Source organism: Castor canadensis, chromosome 2 (genome assembly GCF_047511655.1).
Source record: "Castor canadensis chromosome 2, mCasCan1.hap1v2, whole genome shotgun sequence".
In the NCBI taxonomy this organism is placed as follows: domain Eukaryota; kingdom Metazoa; phylum Chordata; class Mammalia; order Rodentia; family Castoridae; genus Castor; species Castor canadensis.
The window spans coordinates 197,384,556-197,404,891 of NC_133387.1; the positions used below are offsets into that span (position 1 = coordinate 197,384,556).

Below are 20,336 nucleotides of genomic sequence, written 5' to 3' on the forward strand. Positions count from 1 at the left end.
TTTTTATTAGCATATAATAGTTGTACAGGGGGATATACTGTGATATTTACATACGTGCTTAAAATGTATATTAATTAGATTCACCCTCTCCATCATTCTTCCTTATCCTCCCTTCTTAGAATGATTTCAACAGATTTCATTGTTCTATTTTCATATATGAATACAAAATACATCTATCACATTCACCCTCTTTCACCCTGTACTTACCCTTCCCCACTCCCACTATAATCACCTTTGGATAGGACCTGTTTTACCTTCCTGTCCTTCCTTTTACAAGGCACTGTCATATACATTACTTAATACTATCAGTTATCTGTGGAGAGAAGTCAAACTTTTAAAGTAAACAATCACAGCGTTCTCTCCCTAGATTGTATATATTTGTAGTTTTCCAAATATATGACATTTATGTGATATATAAACACACACAGAGACAGATATAGATATCTTTTGTATATTGTCTGTGCGAGAGTGAAGGGTTAACAAAATCTGTTCTTCTCTGGACCAATCCAGTTTGGGTTAATTTTTAAGTCTGTTGCCCTAGGATTTGTTTTGCCCACTGAGATCTCATTTTCTTATAGGGGAGCTGTCACTGTGGAGGTAGGTCACAGTAAAGACCAGCTCCTTGTCTGCTCTGTGGCCTGCCATGAGGATTCTTCCTAGTGAAGAATGTTGAGTGTTTTCTGTCCTTTCCTGATCGAAGCCAAGCATGGCCTCTGGTACTTAGGAGAGTTCGATTATTTATTTGAACTAGGACCACCACTGATAGATATTGAGCCATGGCTTTAACTTCATTTACTGATATTCATGGGCCAGATTTCTTATCATGAGAACTGGCTCCTGAATATGCCAGATTTCAACTGGCATATTCACAACTTAGCATTCTCTCTTTAATTACTCCCTCTCCTTAACTTATTTATTTCTCCATCATAGCCACTGAGTTTTTAACTTGTGGTAAGAACATTTAACATGAGATCTACCTTCTAATTCTCATAGTCCTGATTTTGATAAATGGTTTTACCATGTACTTACTGAGAAAATCCAGTCTCTGGAATCATCCTTGACTCTTTCCCATCACCTTCCAGTTACCTCCTAAAAAGCTCCCAAGAATTCATCATTTTTATTAACTAAAGTACCAGTTTACATGATTTTTCCACCTTTAGTCTTACCCTATTTTTTCCATTCTGACAATGTTTCCAAAATATAAATGTTGCATGCTTCTTTCAAATCTTTCAGTAATTATTTTCAGTACATATTCCTCAACAAGTCTCTTCAAGGTTAAACTCATGACTTCCTTTGTAATCCATTTGCACACTACTGCTTTCTCAAAGCACATACATCTTCCTCATCTGTTAAATGTCAGGTCTCTAAAAAGTATTCAATTATGTCCATGGTATTTCTCCATTATTTACTCAATACTGAAATAATGCACTGAACTAAGATTAAGCCAGTGTTCTCTATAATACTACAATCTGGTTGGGGAAACAAAAGTATACATAAAAATTAAGCACCAATATACTCAATCATAACTTCACATATATATTGCTCCCTTAGTTCCAGGTACATGGCTTCAAGGAGACCACATCTACAGAAAGACTGCACATACTCAGGATGCATAGAGTTCAGTGCTGTACTATGTATGCTTGATTCATTTTTCCCGTAATTCCATCCAACTTCCAATAAGACAGGCTATCTTTCAACAAATCTCAAACTGTCACTTTAATAATTCAACAACTTTTACTTTGCTTTTTGGGCATCATTTGCTTTTTAAGAGGCAGATTTTCACAAAATCAAGGGCAGGGAAACACTCAGAAAAATCACACAATTATTAAAACACAACTGATGATAATACAGGACTGACTGAGAGCTTCTTTGACTCAAATGAGCTATGCAATGCATGCAGGAATTTAAATTTTTTGCTTTTGAAGCTGGACACCAGTGGTTCACTCCTATAATCCTAGCTACTTGGGAGGCTGAAATTAGGAGGATCTGCTTCAAGGCTGATAATACCCATTGCCTCAGCTTCAAATACCTTAGCCTAAATCTTTCTCATGAACTCCAGACCATGTATTTTCTACATTTTCTGAAATAGCCTCCTCTTTCCATAACTGTCCACAATGGATTGCAATAAAATGTTAAAAAATTAGATTTTACTCATCTGCTTAAAATCCTCTTAAATTCTCAGGATAAACTTTATATTCCTTAACACAGGTGTACTTTCCTCTCCAGTCTCCTATCTAGCCAACCTATCATGTTCTATGATTCAATTACCTTCTCCCTCCTGGAGTAGTCATGCCATCTCTGAGTCCTAAATTTTGTAACGCTTACCATTCTGTGATGCCATTCACCCATGGCCTCCATATAAATTATTATTTTCTTCAAACCTTTGCTAAGGAGTTTTCTATCTCATGAGGTCTTTCCTGAATCTAATGAAGACTGAGAGGACAAACTTACTTGTTCTTAGCTCCCTTATCAAGGGAATTACTGACCAAAGGAATTCTAAAAATGGAATAATGTCACATACAGGTAAAAATTAACATAATTTATTGTCTGAATTATCATCACTCATTTCATATTATTCTGTACATTGTTTTTGAAGTGCTGGGATCACACCCTGCTCCTCCTGTATACTAGGCAAGCAATTCACGAGCTATACCCATAGCTCTGATACTTTTAGAAGCTTACTTTTACTTTTCTCTTAGATTATAGGAATTATTCTGATAATAATATACTTCTCCATATCTCCTACAAAGCTTAATCTAGCTCTGTGCATCAATAAATATGTAGAATACATAAATGGAAAATACAGGATATCAGAGGGTAACCAGTTGGTTGGTCCATCCTACTGCTTTCAGAAGATGTGCTTACGTGATTCTGGAGAGGAACAGGAGACACTGTAGTCTTTTTGAGCCATCCAGAAAGGATCTTCAGGAAGGGAAACTTTATTTCTACCATAAAGTTATTCTTTTTAACTAAACTTATGTCACTATGATTGAAACCAATTTTATTCTCTTGGAAAAGTTAAATGATAACCAATATCAAAATACTAACATAATGTTGGTGATAATTTCCACAGAAGAATCATTCAATATAGAAATCAGAAAGCTGTATAATTATATACTAATTAATAGTAGTAAAATAATATTAATAATTATAATAATAAATTACTTACCTCCAGTTTATGGTTGATCTGTGGGAAAAGGGAAGGTTTACTTCTGATTTTAAGTTGGATTCCTGAATTTGTTTGAGGGCTTCTTCTAATGGAGGAACTGGTTTTTGGAAAACTAAGGGGGTAAAGAAAGATCGAATAGTAAAGAATCACTCTATATTCAATGGTCTCTTTATATAAATTTAACTGGTTAATAATACTACTTTAAAATGCTTGTAAAAGGAACATATATTTGGGCCAGGTGTGGTGGCTCAAACCTTCAATCCAGCTACTTGGGAGGCAGAGATTAGGAGAATTATGGTTTGAGGCCAGCCCAGGTGAAAAGTTAACAAGACCCCTTTTCAACAAACAAGCCAGGTACAGGTAGAAGAATTATGGTCTGAAGCTGGCCCTGGGTAGAAAATATGAGACCCTGTCTGAAAGCAGCTAAAGCAAAAAACTACTGGGGGCATCCCTTACGTGGCAGAGTGCCTCCTAGCAAGCATGAGGCCCTGAGTACCAATAAAACACATTTATAGTAGCATAAATACTTAAAATTCTGACCTCTAAGTCCCCAAAGAGAAACCATTACCTTGAAATTTTCATCATCAACTTTCAGAATTTTTATCTGGGAAAAAGAAACTTTCAGAAATATCACAGCTCTTTATTTTGTTATATAAACTCCTCTACATTTGATCTCATAATCCCATATACTTCATCAGAAATTCTAATATTCTTGTGAATAAAAGGGAAAAATAAACTAACATTTGAGCGCTTACTGTTACAGACCTTAGTTTTTTAGCACTTTGTAAGTGTTAACACAGTCATCCTCACTATGGCCTATGAGGCAGATGCTATTTGAGTTTTTCAACTGAAGCAACCAAGGCACAGAGAAGGCAAGTAACTTGTTCAAGATCTTGTAGCATTATGGACCCCCACACACCACTCTGCATGGCCTCTAACCCAACGCTGGCTCTAGACGCACTCACTTTCCCAAAGCTTTCCAATGTGCACTGTGCTATTTAACATACTCCATTTCCTCCGTTTTTCTGTAAGTATTCTCTTCACGTTTTTGTTTGAATTGAACCATAGCTATATTTGAAGAACACTGCTTCTGCTTCAGGCCTCTGATGTGGAGCTATTGTGACCTTCCCTCACGTGTATAAATGACCTGGGTCCTGGAGGGAATGTAGGCAGCTTTCTAGCTCTAACTCTCCACTGACACCTCCAAACCATTTTTCTCTCCCCTTTAAAACACCCACCCGTACGTCAACATACTTTTCTACTATTCCAATGTCTGCATTTTACCTTAAAGTGATTAAGCAAAACTAGTCTATAGATACTTGAGGGTGAATGCAAACTTGAACTGTAGACGTATTTGTTTCTCTAATAAATTGGTGAAGACATAATATTCTAGTGATGAATGCACAGCTATGAGATGGTCTGCTGAAAATCTAATCTAATCATAAAGAACCAATGTTCCCCCCCACCCCCACCATTTTTGGGCTGGTGCTGGGGACAGAAACCAGGATCTCATACGTCTAGATAAGTGCTCTACCACACTGTCAGCTCAGGATCAATACTTTTGAAGCAGCTAATATAAAGCTTTAAGTATTATCTTAGTTCATCCAGGCTGTTACAACAAATACTTTAGACTGAGTAACTTATTAAACAAAAATTTCTCACACTCTGGAGGCTGAGAAGTCCAAGATCAAGAATCTTGGGAACCATAGCTGTCTTTTAAGAAAGCTGTGAGCCAGTGGTGTCTGGTGAGGGCTCATTTCCACAAAGAGGATGCCTTCTAGCTGTCCTAACATTGTGGAAGGGGCTGACCAGCTCTCTGCAGTCTCTTTTACCAGGGCACTAATCCTAATCAGGATTGATTCATGATCTAAATATAGACCTGAAGTCCCACCTCAGGGGTCAGAATCTCAACATGATTTTTTTTTGGAAAGACACAAATATTCACACCATAGCAAATACTTTTTACAATTAACTCTACACCTTTTAAAATTTATTATTGTTGTGCTGGGTGGGGTACATTGTGGAATTTACAATGTATCAAATATATCATACTTGAGTTCACCCCCTCCACTACGCTCCTTCACTCCCTCCTCTCCCCTTACCCCACCGATTCCTGGAACAGTTTCAACAGGTACCATTTTTGCAGTGACATACATGTGTATACATTATTTGCACCATATTCATCCTCCTACTTCTTTCCCTGCCACCTCCCTCCTCCCACAGGTGCCAACCCCCCCCCAGCCCCTCCACCAGAATCTGTTCTGCCCTCCTGTTCTCTGATTTTGAAGAAGAAAAACCATAAAAGATAATAAGAGAAACTTGGCATTTTTTGCTAGTTTGAGATAAAGATAGCTACATAGGGAGTGTTGTCTCCATGCATATATGTATACTACAACCCCAACTGGTTTATATCACCAGTCCTCTTCACTCCTTCCTAGTCCCCTCCCCACAGTGGCCTCAGCCAGTTAAGTTTTCTATATTCATTCCTATACAGTGAGCACCTCAACCACATTCAAGTTTTTGGTTTCTTTCTCTTGCCCTATCTCTCCCATGCACAGCCTCCTCTAAGTGTGACCCGTGTCCCATAATATTGCTGCATTTGTTTTAGGTTTATAATCCACATATGAGGGAGAACATGTGGTTTTTGGCCTTCTGACCCTGGTTAACTTTGCTTAAGATGATGTTCTCCAGTTCCACCCATTTACCTGCGAATGACAAAATTTCATTCTTCTTTGTGGCTGAGTAAAATTCCATCACAATAGCAAATATTGACTGTTATTCTAATTAGCATACGCAATGTCCATTATAGTCTTTATGGGTGAGATCCTATATCAGGCGTATTGATTGGCCTGATGGTAAAAGTGTGCTTTCTTTGTTGAAATTAAAGGTATTCAAGACAGGTTGACTTCCCTAAAGCTTTTAAAATCCCTCCTTAGCTTTGCGTGAGCAGAGAACAGAATCCAGGGCTATCTATGTCTTTACCCTAGGGGATGGCATCTGAGGTTTGATTCCTAACTAGTCTGTGTCCAGCCATTGATACAGAGAATTTCTGATGGTCCAATGGCAGCAGGCACAGAACTCTGTTCTTGGGATAGGATTGTGTGTGCCTCAGTGGTACTTTCAGGCAAGGTGTAGTCACAGGACCTAAAAGGACAGAGACCTGGGACTTTATGGAAGAAGCTGTATGAATTGTTTTGTGTCTGCTTTGCTAACAATGTGTAATTGTATTAGACTGCAGTCTGAGACTTGCCTTGATTAAACTTATTGCTATCTATTAAACAGGACTTCAAAGCCCACTACTGTTTCTTGTGCTCTTATCTAATGACCACCAAGTCACTACTGCTATTCACTAAGCGTAACTGGATTCTTTGTTTTTTAATACTCTTGTGTACCAAGGCTTTATCATTTCATTTAATCTTCTAGCTCCAAGCCTTCCAATTCTTTTCTCCATTATTTTGATTCCAACAATTTTCTGACCTCATTAAAACCGTCAACCACTTGCTCTTCTTTGTAGCAAGAAGAGCTGGTGATTCCTTGTTTTAATGCTATTAATTTGTGAATAAATGAAAGCAATAGACAAATAAATGGTTGCCTTTCAAAGATTTGTTCTTGCAATTAATAGGGTGGAATTTTACTAAAATATCTTCCTGTTGGTTATTTTTAACTTTAAATTATAAAAAATTTCAACCATAAATATTACAAGTAGGTAAAACAGCATAATAAACTCATCAACCATCCTCAATAGTTAAAAATATTAAATTATTTTGGGCAGTACTGGGGCTTGAACTCGGCCCAGAACTTGCTAGGTGGGCACTCTGCCACTTGAGCCACATCTCTAGCCCTTTTTGCTTTAGACAGGGTCTAGTGTTTTTGCCTGGGGTCAGCCAGTAGCTAGAACCACAGGTGCATGCCACCATGCCTGGCTTGTTTGTTGAGATGGGGTATTGTTAACTTTTTGCCTGTGTTGGCCTTGAACCTTGATTCTCCTGACCTCCACTTCCTGAGTCACTGCGATTACAGGCATGTACCACTATTCCTGGCCTAAAAATATTAATTTAATATACTGTATAGTTAATATATCCATATGGCTCAGAAATAAAAAAGATCTGTGTATTTATATTAGAACATAAACTTGTATTTTAAACACCTATATTAAAAATACACATCTGGAGGTCTTGTTCTCACTAGTCAATTTGCGCATTTCTCCACTGTTTCTATAAAATGATACATACAAATACAAATACACATTTAAAAATCTGTTTCTCTTAGGGCTGGCAGAGAGGCTCAAGTGGTAGAGCACCTGCCTAGTAAGCCTAGCAAGTGTGAGGCCTTGAATTCAAACTCCAGTACTGCCAAAAAAAAAAAAAAAAGACCCTTAAATTTTTGCTTTTCTTACACAGAAGGAAAAACATTAGACATTTTGTTCTCGAGTTTGTTTTTATATATTTAACAATACATCCTGGATATTGGGGCAGATCCAGGTTTTACAAGGGTACAAGGCTTATATAATGTTCAGGCACTCATTAAGAACAAGTAACGCAAAATTACCAAAGTGAAATTAGATGCAAAGGCCAAGGTACTGACAGGTCCTAAATTTAAAGCTTCTTAGCTTCATGTAACTCTACCTCCACGCGGCTCTTCCCATATGGGTCCACAGAGGGTTTTCCTGTTTTTAAAGGTTGTATAAGATTCCATTGCTTGAGTCTAAATGCTATTTGTTTATTTACTCTAACCCTTTGGACCTTGGGTTCCCTTGGGAAGTCTGCACGCTCTCTGGGACAAGCTGTTCATGAGTGGTTGCTACTTCTCTGAGACACTTAATATAAACGATCATACTCTCTTTCCTACAGCCCTCTTCTCTTTTGCCTTCTGATCATTGTTTTCTTTTGTTTCCTTTCCCTGTCTGACGTTTTGATAATCACTTCTAGACATCCCTTTTGCGTTTTTCTTGCTCTACCTGTAGCAGATACCGTGATTTAAAGTTTTCCTTTAGGACCCATCCTTAATCTGTGGTCTATACATGATGGGTAGTCTTGATTGTCCATTTGACAGGAGACCATTCGTACAGCACACCTCTGGGTGTGTTTGAGAGGGCATTTCCAGAGAGGATTGATGAAGGGGGAAGACAGGCCCTGATGTGGCAGCACCTTCCCATAGGCTGGAGACCCAGACATTAAAAGGGGAAAATGGAGAAAGCCAGCTAGCTCAGGCACTCTCTTTCTCTGTTTCCCGCCCACCACAAGGTGAATAGCGTCTTTCCTCACATACTCCCGTCCCATGATGTCCTGTCTCACCATTGGCCCAGAATCAAAGGAGCCAGGACTATGGAATGAAATCTCGAGCACCGTCAATCTCTGTCCACCATAGCTGTTATATCAGTTATTTTGTCAGGGAGATGCAGTCTGACTAACCAAAACATACACTCTGTTATTAATTTAGCTTGTTTTTCTCTTTACTTCCTTTATCAATTACACATGTATTCATTAGTGAGTCTTAACTATACATTCGTATTCCATAGCTTTCTCTTGGGTTCAGATCCATAGTTCTAGTTGCTGGCTTGTTTTTTTTCCATTTAGATGGAAAAAATCAAAATCAATACATGTAAGACTTAACAACTGCCCTTTCGTACCTCTAACCCGAGTCTCCTCCTTTATGCAACCTTGGTGAGTATTCTCATCATCCACCAAATAATTCATTAAAAAGTGTTTATTGAGTGCTTAAAATGTGACAGGTACTCTTCTTTCTGGCTCTTTCACACACTTGATGGTCCTGTTGATCAGAACTTCAGAGTATATCATCTCTCTTTTCTAAGTCCAGTACACTGCCTTACTTTAAGAACTCAACACCTCTTGCCACAATTACTGAAAGTCTCCTACTTAGTCTATCAACGTTAGTACATTTCTACTCCCATCCATATTCCATATTGTCACTGTAATTTTCTTTCTAACAAACAAATCAAAGTATAGCAGAAGCCCCTAATATCCATTTCCTTTTCTTAGTAACAGGCCCTGTATTGTTAAGTGTGGTAATATACTCAACATTTAAAAAAATTATGTGTTTCAGCTTCCCTTGCAAATGGAGTTGCTAAGCAGATAAAAAAAACAGATAGATGGGGGATTGTAGGAAAAGTAGATCATTTTATCTTTTCCTGTTCTTTCTTCTTGTGTAGAAAACTGATATGATGGTTGGAACTTTAGCAGCTACCATGTGCTCAAGAGCTTTAAGATAGAAAGCGTATTCTGAATGTGACTGAGCTGAGGGACAACGGGATGCTGGTTCCCCACTGAAACTGAACAACCACCAAACCAATTCTTGACTACCCACTTCAGGATTTCATATAATAGAAAGGAAAATAAACTCCTATCATGTTTTAGCATCTGTTATTTTGGGCACAGCAACTAGCTGTCCTTATTTGTAGTAGGCTCCTTTACTGGCACAGCGGTAGCTTGCTTTCCAGCTTAAAAATTGGATTTTACATAAAGACAAACTTTCTATCAGGACATACAAAACTCTGCAGGAATTGACTCCAACTTATTTTTCCTTGTTGCAAATCAATTTTCTTCTCTTTTCTCCCCGCAGATAAGTTTCTGATACATTGACATACACAATTTATCTGTGTAAGCAATTTTTTCTGTCTGGGGTATCCTTTCATTTTCTCTTTGCTGCAAAATACTGCTCAAGATTCAATGTAAGTCATTTTTCCAGGAATGAGGTACCTGATGTCCCTACACAGTTTAATGTTTGCAGAGTACTTTACACATTCTTTTACCTCAGCAATCAGTGTAATATTGACATTAGTTATTTATATTGCTCTGCTCTCTAAAATAAGTTGTGAGTTTAATGATTCTAGAGTACCATTAGAGTTCTCTGTATCTCAGCTTAGCTCAGGCTTAGTACAACATAGTATAGCACATAGCAGAGCACATAAAGAGTGCCTATCCTTTTTCTTTACGAAGATTTGGCATAGTCATATTGTTCCCTCTGTCTTACCGTTTAAGGAATAAAAGTGTAAACGTGACACCAAAGAACCAACCTTAATCACATGTAAGTTCTTAACTCATTATGAGTTTTAGATTGTTAAATTATATTACTTTGTAGATTTTCTTCTTGTTTTGCTGATCTCTCATAAGAATTTGAACCAAATTGAATAAAATGTCAGAATAATTGTGACACTAATTTCCTGAACTCAAATGCTAAATTTTCTTTTTGTTGAGTTACTAAATCAATTTTGAAAAGACAAAGCATTGTAAGCCAGTTTGAAGTTGAGTCAAACTTGTGAGCTGATAGAGAATTTACTAATAGAGCCAACAAAATATTCTTCAGATTAAACTTAAATCAAATTACTATTTTCCTTTTGGCCAAAGACCTATTTACTCAAAAAGTAGAGTGTCATTTTAACTTTAGTTTCCATTGTGTTTCTTCATGCATCATTTTACTATTTACTCAAGTCAAATGTGATTGTCACTTTAACTTCTGTTCTCATAATTGTTCTAGAAACTAAGGTACCTGCTCTCCTCCGTGAAAGAGGAATATGGGCGCGCTGGAATTTTTCAGTAACTTCTTCAAACTTCTGTTTTCTTTGTTGAAGAATTTGTTCTCTAATTTGGTGTTCTCTTTCTTCTTGTTCTTTCCGTTTATCTTCAAAAACTCTATTTAAAGCATATTAACAGAAATAGAAAATAAGTTAAAAAAACTCAACCCTGGAAATAGTTTCAAAGTAATTCCATTTATTATATAGGAGTGCTTTTATATTTCAAAAATTTACTTAGAGGCAACAGATTTCAGATTTTAAAAATGGGTCTTTATTTAAATATTTTGTAAATGGTAATTTCAGAACCCTGTTTAGATCTTTTGAAACTAAGAGAAGATCCTGTAATAAGGCCTGTTTTAATTTCTAACAGGCCTGCATACTTGTTTATACCTTCCAAGTCCTGCTGTGGAACAAAGCCTTTCCCAAGGGCTATGCAATTTCTGGTAATGCAAAGAACCAATAATTGGTGAAAAGAAGCCTTGCAAATTTTGGGAAAGTCACAAAAAACTGTATAGTTCTCTTTTTCTTTTAGAACAAAGGTTTAAAATTGCCTGTTAAGTCTTAACTGTGTTAAAATACAGACAATTTATATAAGATATTAATCTCCAGCTTTTTATAATTTGGAAGATTTTGCAACCTTGAACTCTTTAGCAAATATGGCTACAAACACCTGCCATCTACTCCCTAATTTTATTAACTTTCCTAGTTCATTCACTCTGATTTGCTCCTAGGTACTTGAGTTTACATCCTCTAGTTTAATCTGTACTGTCTCAAAGAATTGATTTTGCCATTGGAAAATATGTGTGTGTATTTTTCATTCAATAATTAATTTCTAGAAAGTAAGAAAAATAAAAAGGTAAGCCTAAAGCTCAGGACAACAGAAGCCTTCAAAGGGACCTCTCAGAATGAATAGAGATGGGGATGGCTGGCAAAACCTCTTTTATGGTTTTTAGTGCCACAAGTTATTATAATCCATTGTTCTAAAGACTTTCCAGGTGTGGATCATTATTCAAAGTCTAAGTAACTTGACTTAGGGAACTGTACTTCTGAGTGATAGGGCTTTAGTTTTTCAAGTGGTCTAATCCATGCAGTAGGTAAGAGAAGTGGTGTAGTATCACAAGTAGGGAAGATGATTTTCACCTCCCAAAACAACTACCTTCAAGAATCCCCCCAGGTCAAGACAAGAAGCTTCTTTCACTATTTAACTCAACACAGCACTGGAAGTTCTTAGCTATCACAATTAGGCAAGAAAAAGAAATAAGAGACAAGCAAATTGTAAAGGAAAAAGCAAAAATTAACCCTGTTTACAGATGAGATGATCTTATGCATAGAAAATCCACACAAAGCCAGTGCTAATGCACAGCAAAGGTCATTTTTTTTCTGTGCTGGAGTTTGAACTCAGGGCCTTGCGCATGGTAAGTCAGTGCCCAACCACTTGAGCCACATCTCCAGCCTTTATCAATTACATTTTTATACACTAATAGTGAACAACCCAGAAAGGAAATTAAAAAAACATTTCCATTTACAGTGGCATAAAAATTCCTTAAGAATAAACTCAACTAAGGTACATCAAAGATAATAAAAAACTTAAAAAGATACGAATAAATAGAAGGCTATCTCACATTCATGTGTGGGGACCGGATTACGAGAAGCCTATGAGAACCTGACATAAGCACAGCTGTGCTCAGGGACAGGCTGAGTTTGCACGGCCCCAGTCGCAGAAGAGAGTGAGGCAGGATGCAGCACAGCTGCTTTCCTAAGTTGTTTATGTTCAGAGAAAGAAGTAGAGAGCAGGTTTCTCTTGTTAACAGTGTCATGCCCCTCCCCAAGAACTGTTGCTCCACCTCCTTGTTTTACCACTGGATATAAAAGACTCACTGAAGGAGGACGTGAGGCTTTTTTGATGGGGGCTTTTGATTGGCTGGCACTGATGCTGACACTGTCTGGTGTGTCTCCACCAGAGCAGCTTTCTGCACTGAGAACTTTATACATAGGTTTTAGAAAAGCTACGCTAAAGAAAAGCTAAAGAGAACATGGGACAGTGCAAGTCTAAGGACTAAGACTTTAAGAGAGATTAAAGGGAGCATGAAGCAGTGCAAGTCTGAGGGCCAAGACTTTAAGAAAGATTAAAGAAAACATGGGACAGTGCGAGTCTAAGGAAAGAGACTTTATAGAAAAGAAGACTTTAGAAGCAAGGTTTTAAAGAAAGTAAGTAAAAGGAGTAAGGCCTTAGAGAAAAGAAGTAGAGCAGAGAGAAGAAAAATAAAAGAAGCAATGAGGCTGTTGTGTGTCTCCATCCGAACGCCCAGCACAGCATGTTTGTCTATCATTTGTCCTTTCTGCATCTCCCATCGCCCCCAGTTAGGGCAGGAGAACAAAGGAGCAAGAGAAATCTCGTTCCATTCATGTATTGGAAGACATAATTTTGCTGTCAATACCATTCTAAGCTATTTACAGATTCTACCTAATCCCTACTATGATTATGTGTTCTCTCTCCTTTATTAAGCAGGTCCTATCATTCTCTTACAAACAAGAGAGTCATATGGAAGTGATGCTATGTGACCTCCCAGGCTACATATGATGTTTTGAAGCTTCCAACTTGGTGTCTGGGAAAAGCCAGTCTCTGTGTAAGACTTTTGATGACTTTATGATAACCATGCTAAGAAGCCAAGGCTAGGTACAAGGGAGAGATGGCACGAAGAGACATGCCTGGCTAGCTTCCATCTATTCTAGCAATCCAAGCTCAAGCACAAGCCATGTGACTAAAGAAGTCATATTGAGTGTCTAGCTCAGCAGAACCTTCAGACAACCATAGACAAAATCACAGTAGATCCACAGATGAAATATGAGTGACTCTGCATGTGACTAACAAGTGAATCGACCAGCTGAACCTGTTAACACAGATAATTGCAATAAATTATTTTAAGTCATTAAATTTTAAATTTTAGGGGTTTTGTTGCACAGCAGCAAATGATCAGAATAATAATTTTAAACTAGTTATCTTTTATTTAGTGGGGATGGGGAGAAACTTTTATTAATAAACTTTATTTCTTTATATTATTTAAAAAGGATTTATTGTATCCACTTATTTTATTCACTTTTCTAACCAAGAAAATGTAGGTGCATATTGGAAATTAGTGTTTTCATATTAAATAAAGCATTCTCAGTAAATAGTACTATGCCATGCATGATTTAGCTTCAGAGCACCAGTAGACAGAAACTTCCAACTTAGTCGACTGTCACCTTTACATCTAATGGCCAAGTATATCTGCATGAGACAACCTACACTTACCACATTTCTATAAACACAGATGTCTGCTGTAGAGATTTTTACTACTGTAAATTCTTCTATAGCACTGTCTACTTCATAGGTAGTGAGAACAGTTTACATTTATTTAGTTAGGTAAGGAAGAATTTCAATCAGCTGGTACGTTACTGATTTCTATTACTAATGTTTTAATGATCTGTATAGATTTGTTTCCTGGGCAGATTTTTTGATGGCCTGTCCTATAGTATGGCTGACAAAGCTGTATTATGGTGCACACCTGTAATCCTAGAATTGTGGAGGCTCAGGCGGTCAAGAAGACCATGAATTAGAGACCTGCTTGTGTATAGTGAGACACTGCCATGAAAAGACAAAACAAATAAACAAAAAAGATGACTGACATGGAACTAATAAACACACCCTTATGATGGAGGAAAAAAAAAAAGAAAACAAGAGAAATTGGTATGTTTGTGGATTCCATGGAAAGACTCAGTGTTGTTAGGATACCAATTTTCTCTAAATAGATCTACAGAGTCACTCAAATCCCACCTCAAAACTTGGCAGGTTATTTAAACAGAAAAGCAAAAATACCCAGAATAGGCAAAACAATCTTGAATTAGAACAAATTTCAAGGACACACACTACCTTATTTCACTATTAAAAAAGCTCTCAGCTGGGGAAAGTTTTGCCCTTCCCCGTCAGAGGGCCTTTGGGCAATTCTGGAGACAGTTTTAATTGTTTTGGCTGGGATGTTTAATGGCATCTAGTGAGCAGGAAATAGGGACACTGCTAAGCATTCTGCAGTTCATCCTAAAATTCTGACAAGGCATCCCACCCCACTCCCCAAGAAAGAATTATCTCATCCAAACATCAACAGTAGCATTGTTGGAAATTCCTGCTGTAATGCTAAAATAATCAAGTTGGTGTAGCACGGCATATAGGAGAACAGACAAATAGAACAGAAGTAGACTTTTACATATACTGACTGAATTTTGATAAAGAGGGAAAGCCACTAGACAAAGGAACTTATTTTCAACTTATGCCCCAGAATCATTTGTCAAAAACTAAATCATGTATTGTTTAAAAAATAGTTTCTCTACCTAGTATCATTTCTCATTTACCCTGAAATTAGCCTCTTTCACAGAAGAAATAGTTGCCTTGGCAACTTGTGAAGGGCCTGATCAACACATGCAGCTCTGCCTTGTGAAACACGTAGAGCACCTTGGCTCAAAGTGGCCCCTCATTAAGGGTTGGCTGCACGCCAAGCAGTATGTTCTGTTTTCCCAGGAGTCTACCCTGTGCAGGATCTTTTTCACCTGTTGTAGGTACGCTTGGGAAGTGAACAAGTGTGCACGGCAGCAAACATTTTCTTTACCACAGAATCTAAGCAGTAGTGTTAGAGTTCCTGAGGTCCTGAGATGTGGAACTGGAGTGATCTGGTCTTTCCTGGTACCTTTCTCTTTTTCTGGATGAAACTTTATTTCAGATTTAGGAAATTCTAACTTTCTAGAAATATGACAATTTTTAACTTTAAAATTCAATTATATTTGAGATATTAGAAACTAAACTAAAAATAGGGATAAAGTATCATTCTTTCAAATTAAGAAATGCAGTTGGAAAAAAAGGATAAATGTATCAAACAATAATGCCAACAGCCTATAAGTAAACTTACAGGCTTATATTTAGTTATACTTGGGTATAACTAAACCCAAGAATATATTGTGAGTTTTTTTCTACATGGCAACAAAACATGTATCCCCAATTATTAGTTCTGTGCTTGCCAAGACTTAAAAATGATTTGAAATGCCAAAAATATCCATATGGAGAATTGAATTTTCCAGTAGATCATCTTTTATTTTTTTGGGAAAGAAAGAAAAGTATGAGATGACCTTTAACATATTGCCGGAGAGGAAACATCCAAACACAGGGCATCCATGCTCTGATTTATCACGTGGAGTTAATAATTTACATAATACAAAGAAAAATATAATAGTACCTCATTTCTCTAAGGCTGAGGTGTTAGCCAAAATAAACAGGTCATTATCAAGTAGCTAAAGTTCATAAATTTTAATCATAAGAGAGTCCCTTAAGTCCTTATTCATATTTAGTCTTATCTTAGATTCAGTCCTATCAAAATTTTTTATTTCCTAGGTCATAATGTGTTAGAAATATAAAAAAGCACATATGTTTGTGTGTGTGTGCTTACCATATATTTACACATACACGCACACAGCCATGTGCTACACAACGACATTTTGCTCAAAAGCAGACCACATATATAGTGGTGGTCCCATAAGATTACAATGGAGCTGAATAACTCTTATTGCCTAGTGTCAGTACTGTATCTTTTCTGTGTTTAGATACAAAGTACTTAATATTGTTTTACAGCTGCCTATTGTATTTAGTACAACATACTGCACAGGTTTGTAGCCTGAGTAACAGGTTATACCAAATAGCCCAGGTATATAGTAGGCTGTCCCTGTGGATTTGTGTACATACACTCTGTGATGTTTACAGAACAATGAAATCACCTAATGACACATTTCTTAGAACATACCCCTGTCATTAAGTGATGCCACAAGAAAAGCTGAAAGGTAAAGAAGAGAAAATTGATTGGGTAGGATCTTGGGGCCTGAGGAACAATAAACATGGTAATAAATTCTTTGGATTTTCTTTTTGATTCATATATTCCTGTCTGGTGTGGAAGAAAGTGGCATTTTAGAAATGTTAATAGGCTTAGACAGACAAACAAACAAACAAATAATGAAACCCCAACTAAATTTTGCTCTCTCTTGCTACAGAATGAGAAAAAGGGCAGCCTAGCAAGACAGAAACATTTTAGAAAATAATACAACCATACCCAAATACACAGAAAAAAGTTATGGTAGTATTCTTACTCAGCCAGCAAAGGCTGAGTGGGAAGCTTTGGTTTCTACCCTTGCATAACTTGTACCGAGGTGCCTAACCCAACCTTCCCACAAAGACGGTGTCAGAGAATCTGAGGAGAGAGCTAGGCTTTCATCCCAACCTATTGGAAATGAAGCATTCTTTCAATCTTGATATTAGCAGAGACTATGGTGGGAGGGAGTCTGGACTTCCACCCACTAGCAGTAAATAAATGCCCCCACCTCTCTAGGTTTAGGTGTCATCTGAGAAGTTCCATGGAGAAACATGTCTTTACATCACCACCCAGCAGGGACGAGGCCACTCTCATTACTGTCCACTACTGAACAGCAGTAGGGAACCCTCCCACTCCTCTGGTGTCCACAGAGGCTGAGTGAGGGACCTAGACTTCAACCTTCATCTGGCAGTAATGAGGCTACATCCCTCCCCTCCTAGATGCTGCTACAGAGAGACAGAAAAAGGAAAAGGTTTAAATAAGTTGCAGTCTCATAGTATGAAAATGTTGTTTCAATAGAAAAATCACTTGTCATTGCAGGAACCACGAAGATTTCAAATAGAATGACAAAGGACAATCAACAGATGCAAACATTGAAATGGTAGAAATGTTAAGAATTATCTGATTTTAAAGCATTGGCAAAGATGCTTCAGTGAATAACTAAGAAAATGTTTACAAATGAAAAAATAAAAGTCTCACAAAATAAGTAGGAGACATGGAGAATCAATACAAAGAAGAATCAAGTGGAAATTTTAGAATTGAAAAATAAAATAGTCAAAATAAAAAACTTAATAGATTAGAAAACTCAACATAGTAAGGATGTCAATTCTTACCATCTCACATTGATTAGACATGATTCCTATCAAAATCTCAGCAGTACTTTTTTTTTTTAACAAATTTAGATAAGATTATTCTAAATTTTATTTATAAAGGTAAATTTAGAATACCGAAAAGAAATGTGAAAAAGAATAATAAAGTGGGGGAAATCAGTCTATGTGATTTGAAGACTTATTCTATAGCTTTTATTTGATTAACAATGCAATCAAAATTGCATTGTTTTAGTAGAGAAATAGACATGCCAATTAATAGAACCAGAAAGAGACCTACAAAAAGATGCTCAACTGATTTTTGACAGTTCAAAAGCAGTTCATGGAGGAAAGACAGGTATTTCAATAAAGATTGTTAGACCAACTGGCCATTCATAGGCAAAAAGCCACACATACACAAAAATCCCAAACCCCTCAAAAATCAAATGAATCATAAAATCTTGACCTACATCTCACACTTTATATAAAAAAAATTTAACTTAATTTTTATTAGTGTAAATCAATTGTAGGACGGAGTTACATTGTGATATTTCCATATATAAATATACTTTGATTCATTCATCCCCTATATTACTCTTTTTAAACTGTAAAACATAAAATGATAAAACCTTAGATAAAACATAAGAGAAAGTCTTTAAGATCTAGGGCTAAGCAAAGAATTCTTAGGCTTGACACCAAAAGCATAGTTCATAAAAAGAAAAATAAACAAATTAGACTTCATGAAAATTCTCTGAGAAAGACTCTATTAAGAAGATGCAAATACAATCTCTAAGGTGGGAGAAAGTACTTATAAATAACATATCTGACAAAGGAGTAGTTTCTAGAATATTTGTAGAATTTCAAAATTAAATAGTGAAAGAACAAACAAGGTTGTGAAACACATCCACAATGAAAATAATGAAGAAAATATGAAGAAGAAATTGAAGAAGACCCTAAAGGTGGAAAGACCTTCCTTCCATGTTCATGGATTGGAAGAACTGATACTGTTAAAATGTTCATACTACCCAAAATGATCTACAGATTCAATGTGATCCCTATGAAAATACCAATGACATCCTTCACAGTATAAAAAAATCCTAAAATTCATATGGGAGTCCAAAAGACCCTGAACAGCCAAAGCTACCTTGGGCAAAAAAGAGCACAGCTGGTGAGAGAATACCTGATTTTAATACTTACTAAAGAGACATTAATACTAACAAAAACAGAATGGTATTGACAAAATAAACAAAAAACCAGACATGTAATCCATTGGAATAGAATAAAGGACCCAGAAATAAATTCATGCACCTTCAGCCAACTGTCAACATAGGTGCCAAAAACATACACTGGGGATAGGATAGCCTCTTTAACAAATGATGCTGGGAAATCTGGATATGCACATTTAGAAGTTTTAAACTTGACTCTTATCTTCTGCCCTGTATAAAATGAACACAAAATGGATCAAAGATCTTAATGTAAGATCTGAAACTCTAAAACTATTAGAAGAAACACTTCAAGATATTTGTATAGGCAATGATATTTGTACAGATAGGGCTTCAAAAGCATACTAAACAAAATGAGATTATATCAAATTAAAAGCTCTGCACATCAAAGGAAACAATCAACACAGTGAAGAGACAACTTACCAAATAGAAAATCTTTGCTAGGTGTTCATCTGGCAAAAGGTTAATATACAAAATATATAAAGAACTAAAAAAACAACAAAAACAAAGTGATACAATTTAAAATGGGCAAATGGTCTGATCCTTCTTAAAAGAAGATGGCTAATAAATATATGAAAAAATGCTTAATATCATTAGGCATCAGGGAAATGCCAATCAAATTCCAATGAGATTTCATCTCACTACAGTTAGAATGGCTATTGCAAAAAAACAAAGCAAAACAAAAAACAATGCTGGTGAGGATGTGGAGAAAAAGGAGCCCATCTGTACTGCTGGTGGCAATGTAAGTTAGTACAGCCATTATGGAGATCACAGAGAACAATATGAATGTTCCTCAAAACACTGAAAATATGACTACCATATGATCTTCATTTTCCAAAGAAAATGAAGCCAGGGTATAAAAGTGATACCTTCAAATTCATATTTATTGTGGCTCTATTCACAATAGCTAAGATATGGAATCGGCATTGGTGCCTGTCAACAGATGAATGGATAAAGAAAAATACTCCAGACATACAGTGGAGTATTATTCAGAATGAAATCCTGTCATTTGCAGGAAAGTGGATGAAACTAGAGGACATAATTTTAAGTGAAGTAAAGTTAGATATAGAAAATCAAGTAGTTTACATTTTCTCTCATATGTAGAAACAAAAACAAAGCAAAATAAGCAAAACCAAAAAGAACCAAAAAATATATGAAAGTTGAAGAGGAATGGGAAGGAGGGGACGGGGGAAGAAAGGAGATGTATGTGATCAATGCAAATGTATGCATGTATGGAAATATCAGTGAATTTATTAATTTGTACAATTAATACATGTTAATAAGAAAGAAATGAAAATATGAAATTTCATGAAAGAGGATAGACAGATTGCAAATAAGCACATGAAAAGATATTGTGCATCATTATACATTAGAAAAATGTAAGTTAAAAACACAATGAGATATTACTATATGCCCAGCCGGTACAGCTAAAGAACAGATTAA

General features: G+C 36.5%; 2 protein-coding genes across 3 annotated transcripts in view; one reads left to right on the top strand and one right to left on the bottom strand.

Annotated features, from left to right (window-relative positions):
- Cep126 (centrosomal protein 126) overlaps positions 1-20,336 on the bottom strand; it is a 69,047-nt gene that overhangs the window by 37,907 nt on the left and 10,804 nt on the right. The window contains exons 3-4 of one of the 2 annotated variants that reach the window (XM_074066840.1): positions 10,676-10,818; positions 3,170-3,281 (exon numbers count right to left, since the gene is read on the bottom strand). In XM_074066840.1, coding sequence (XP_073922941.1) covers positions 3,170-3,281; positions 10,676-10,818 — 255 coding nt within the window. Of the gene's footprint in view, positions 1-1,029; positions 1,090-3,169; positions 3,282-10,675; positions 10,819-20,336 lie in introns of those variants that run through there. The other variant, XM_074066841.1, reaches the window with a different exon arrangement.
- Angptl5 (angiopoietin like 5) overlaps positions 1-20,336 on the top strand; it is a 67,910-nt gene that overhangs the window by 8,062 nt on the left and 39,512 nt on the right. The gene's annotated exons all lie outside the window — the stretch shown is intronic.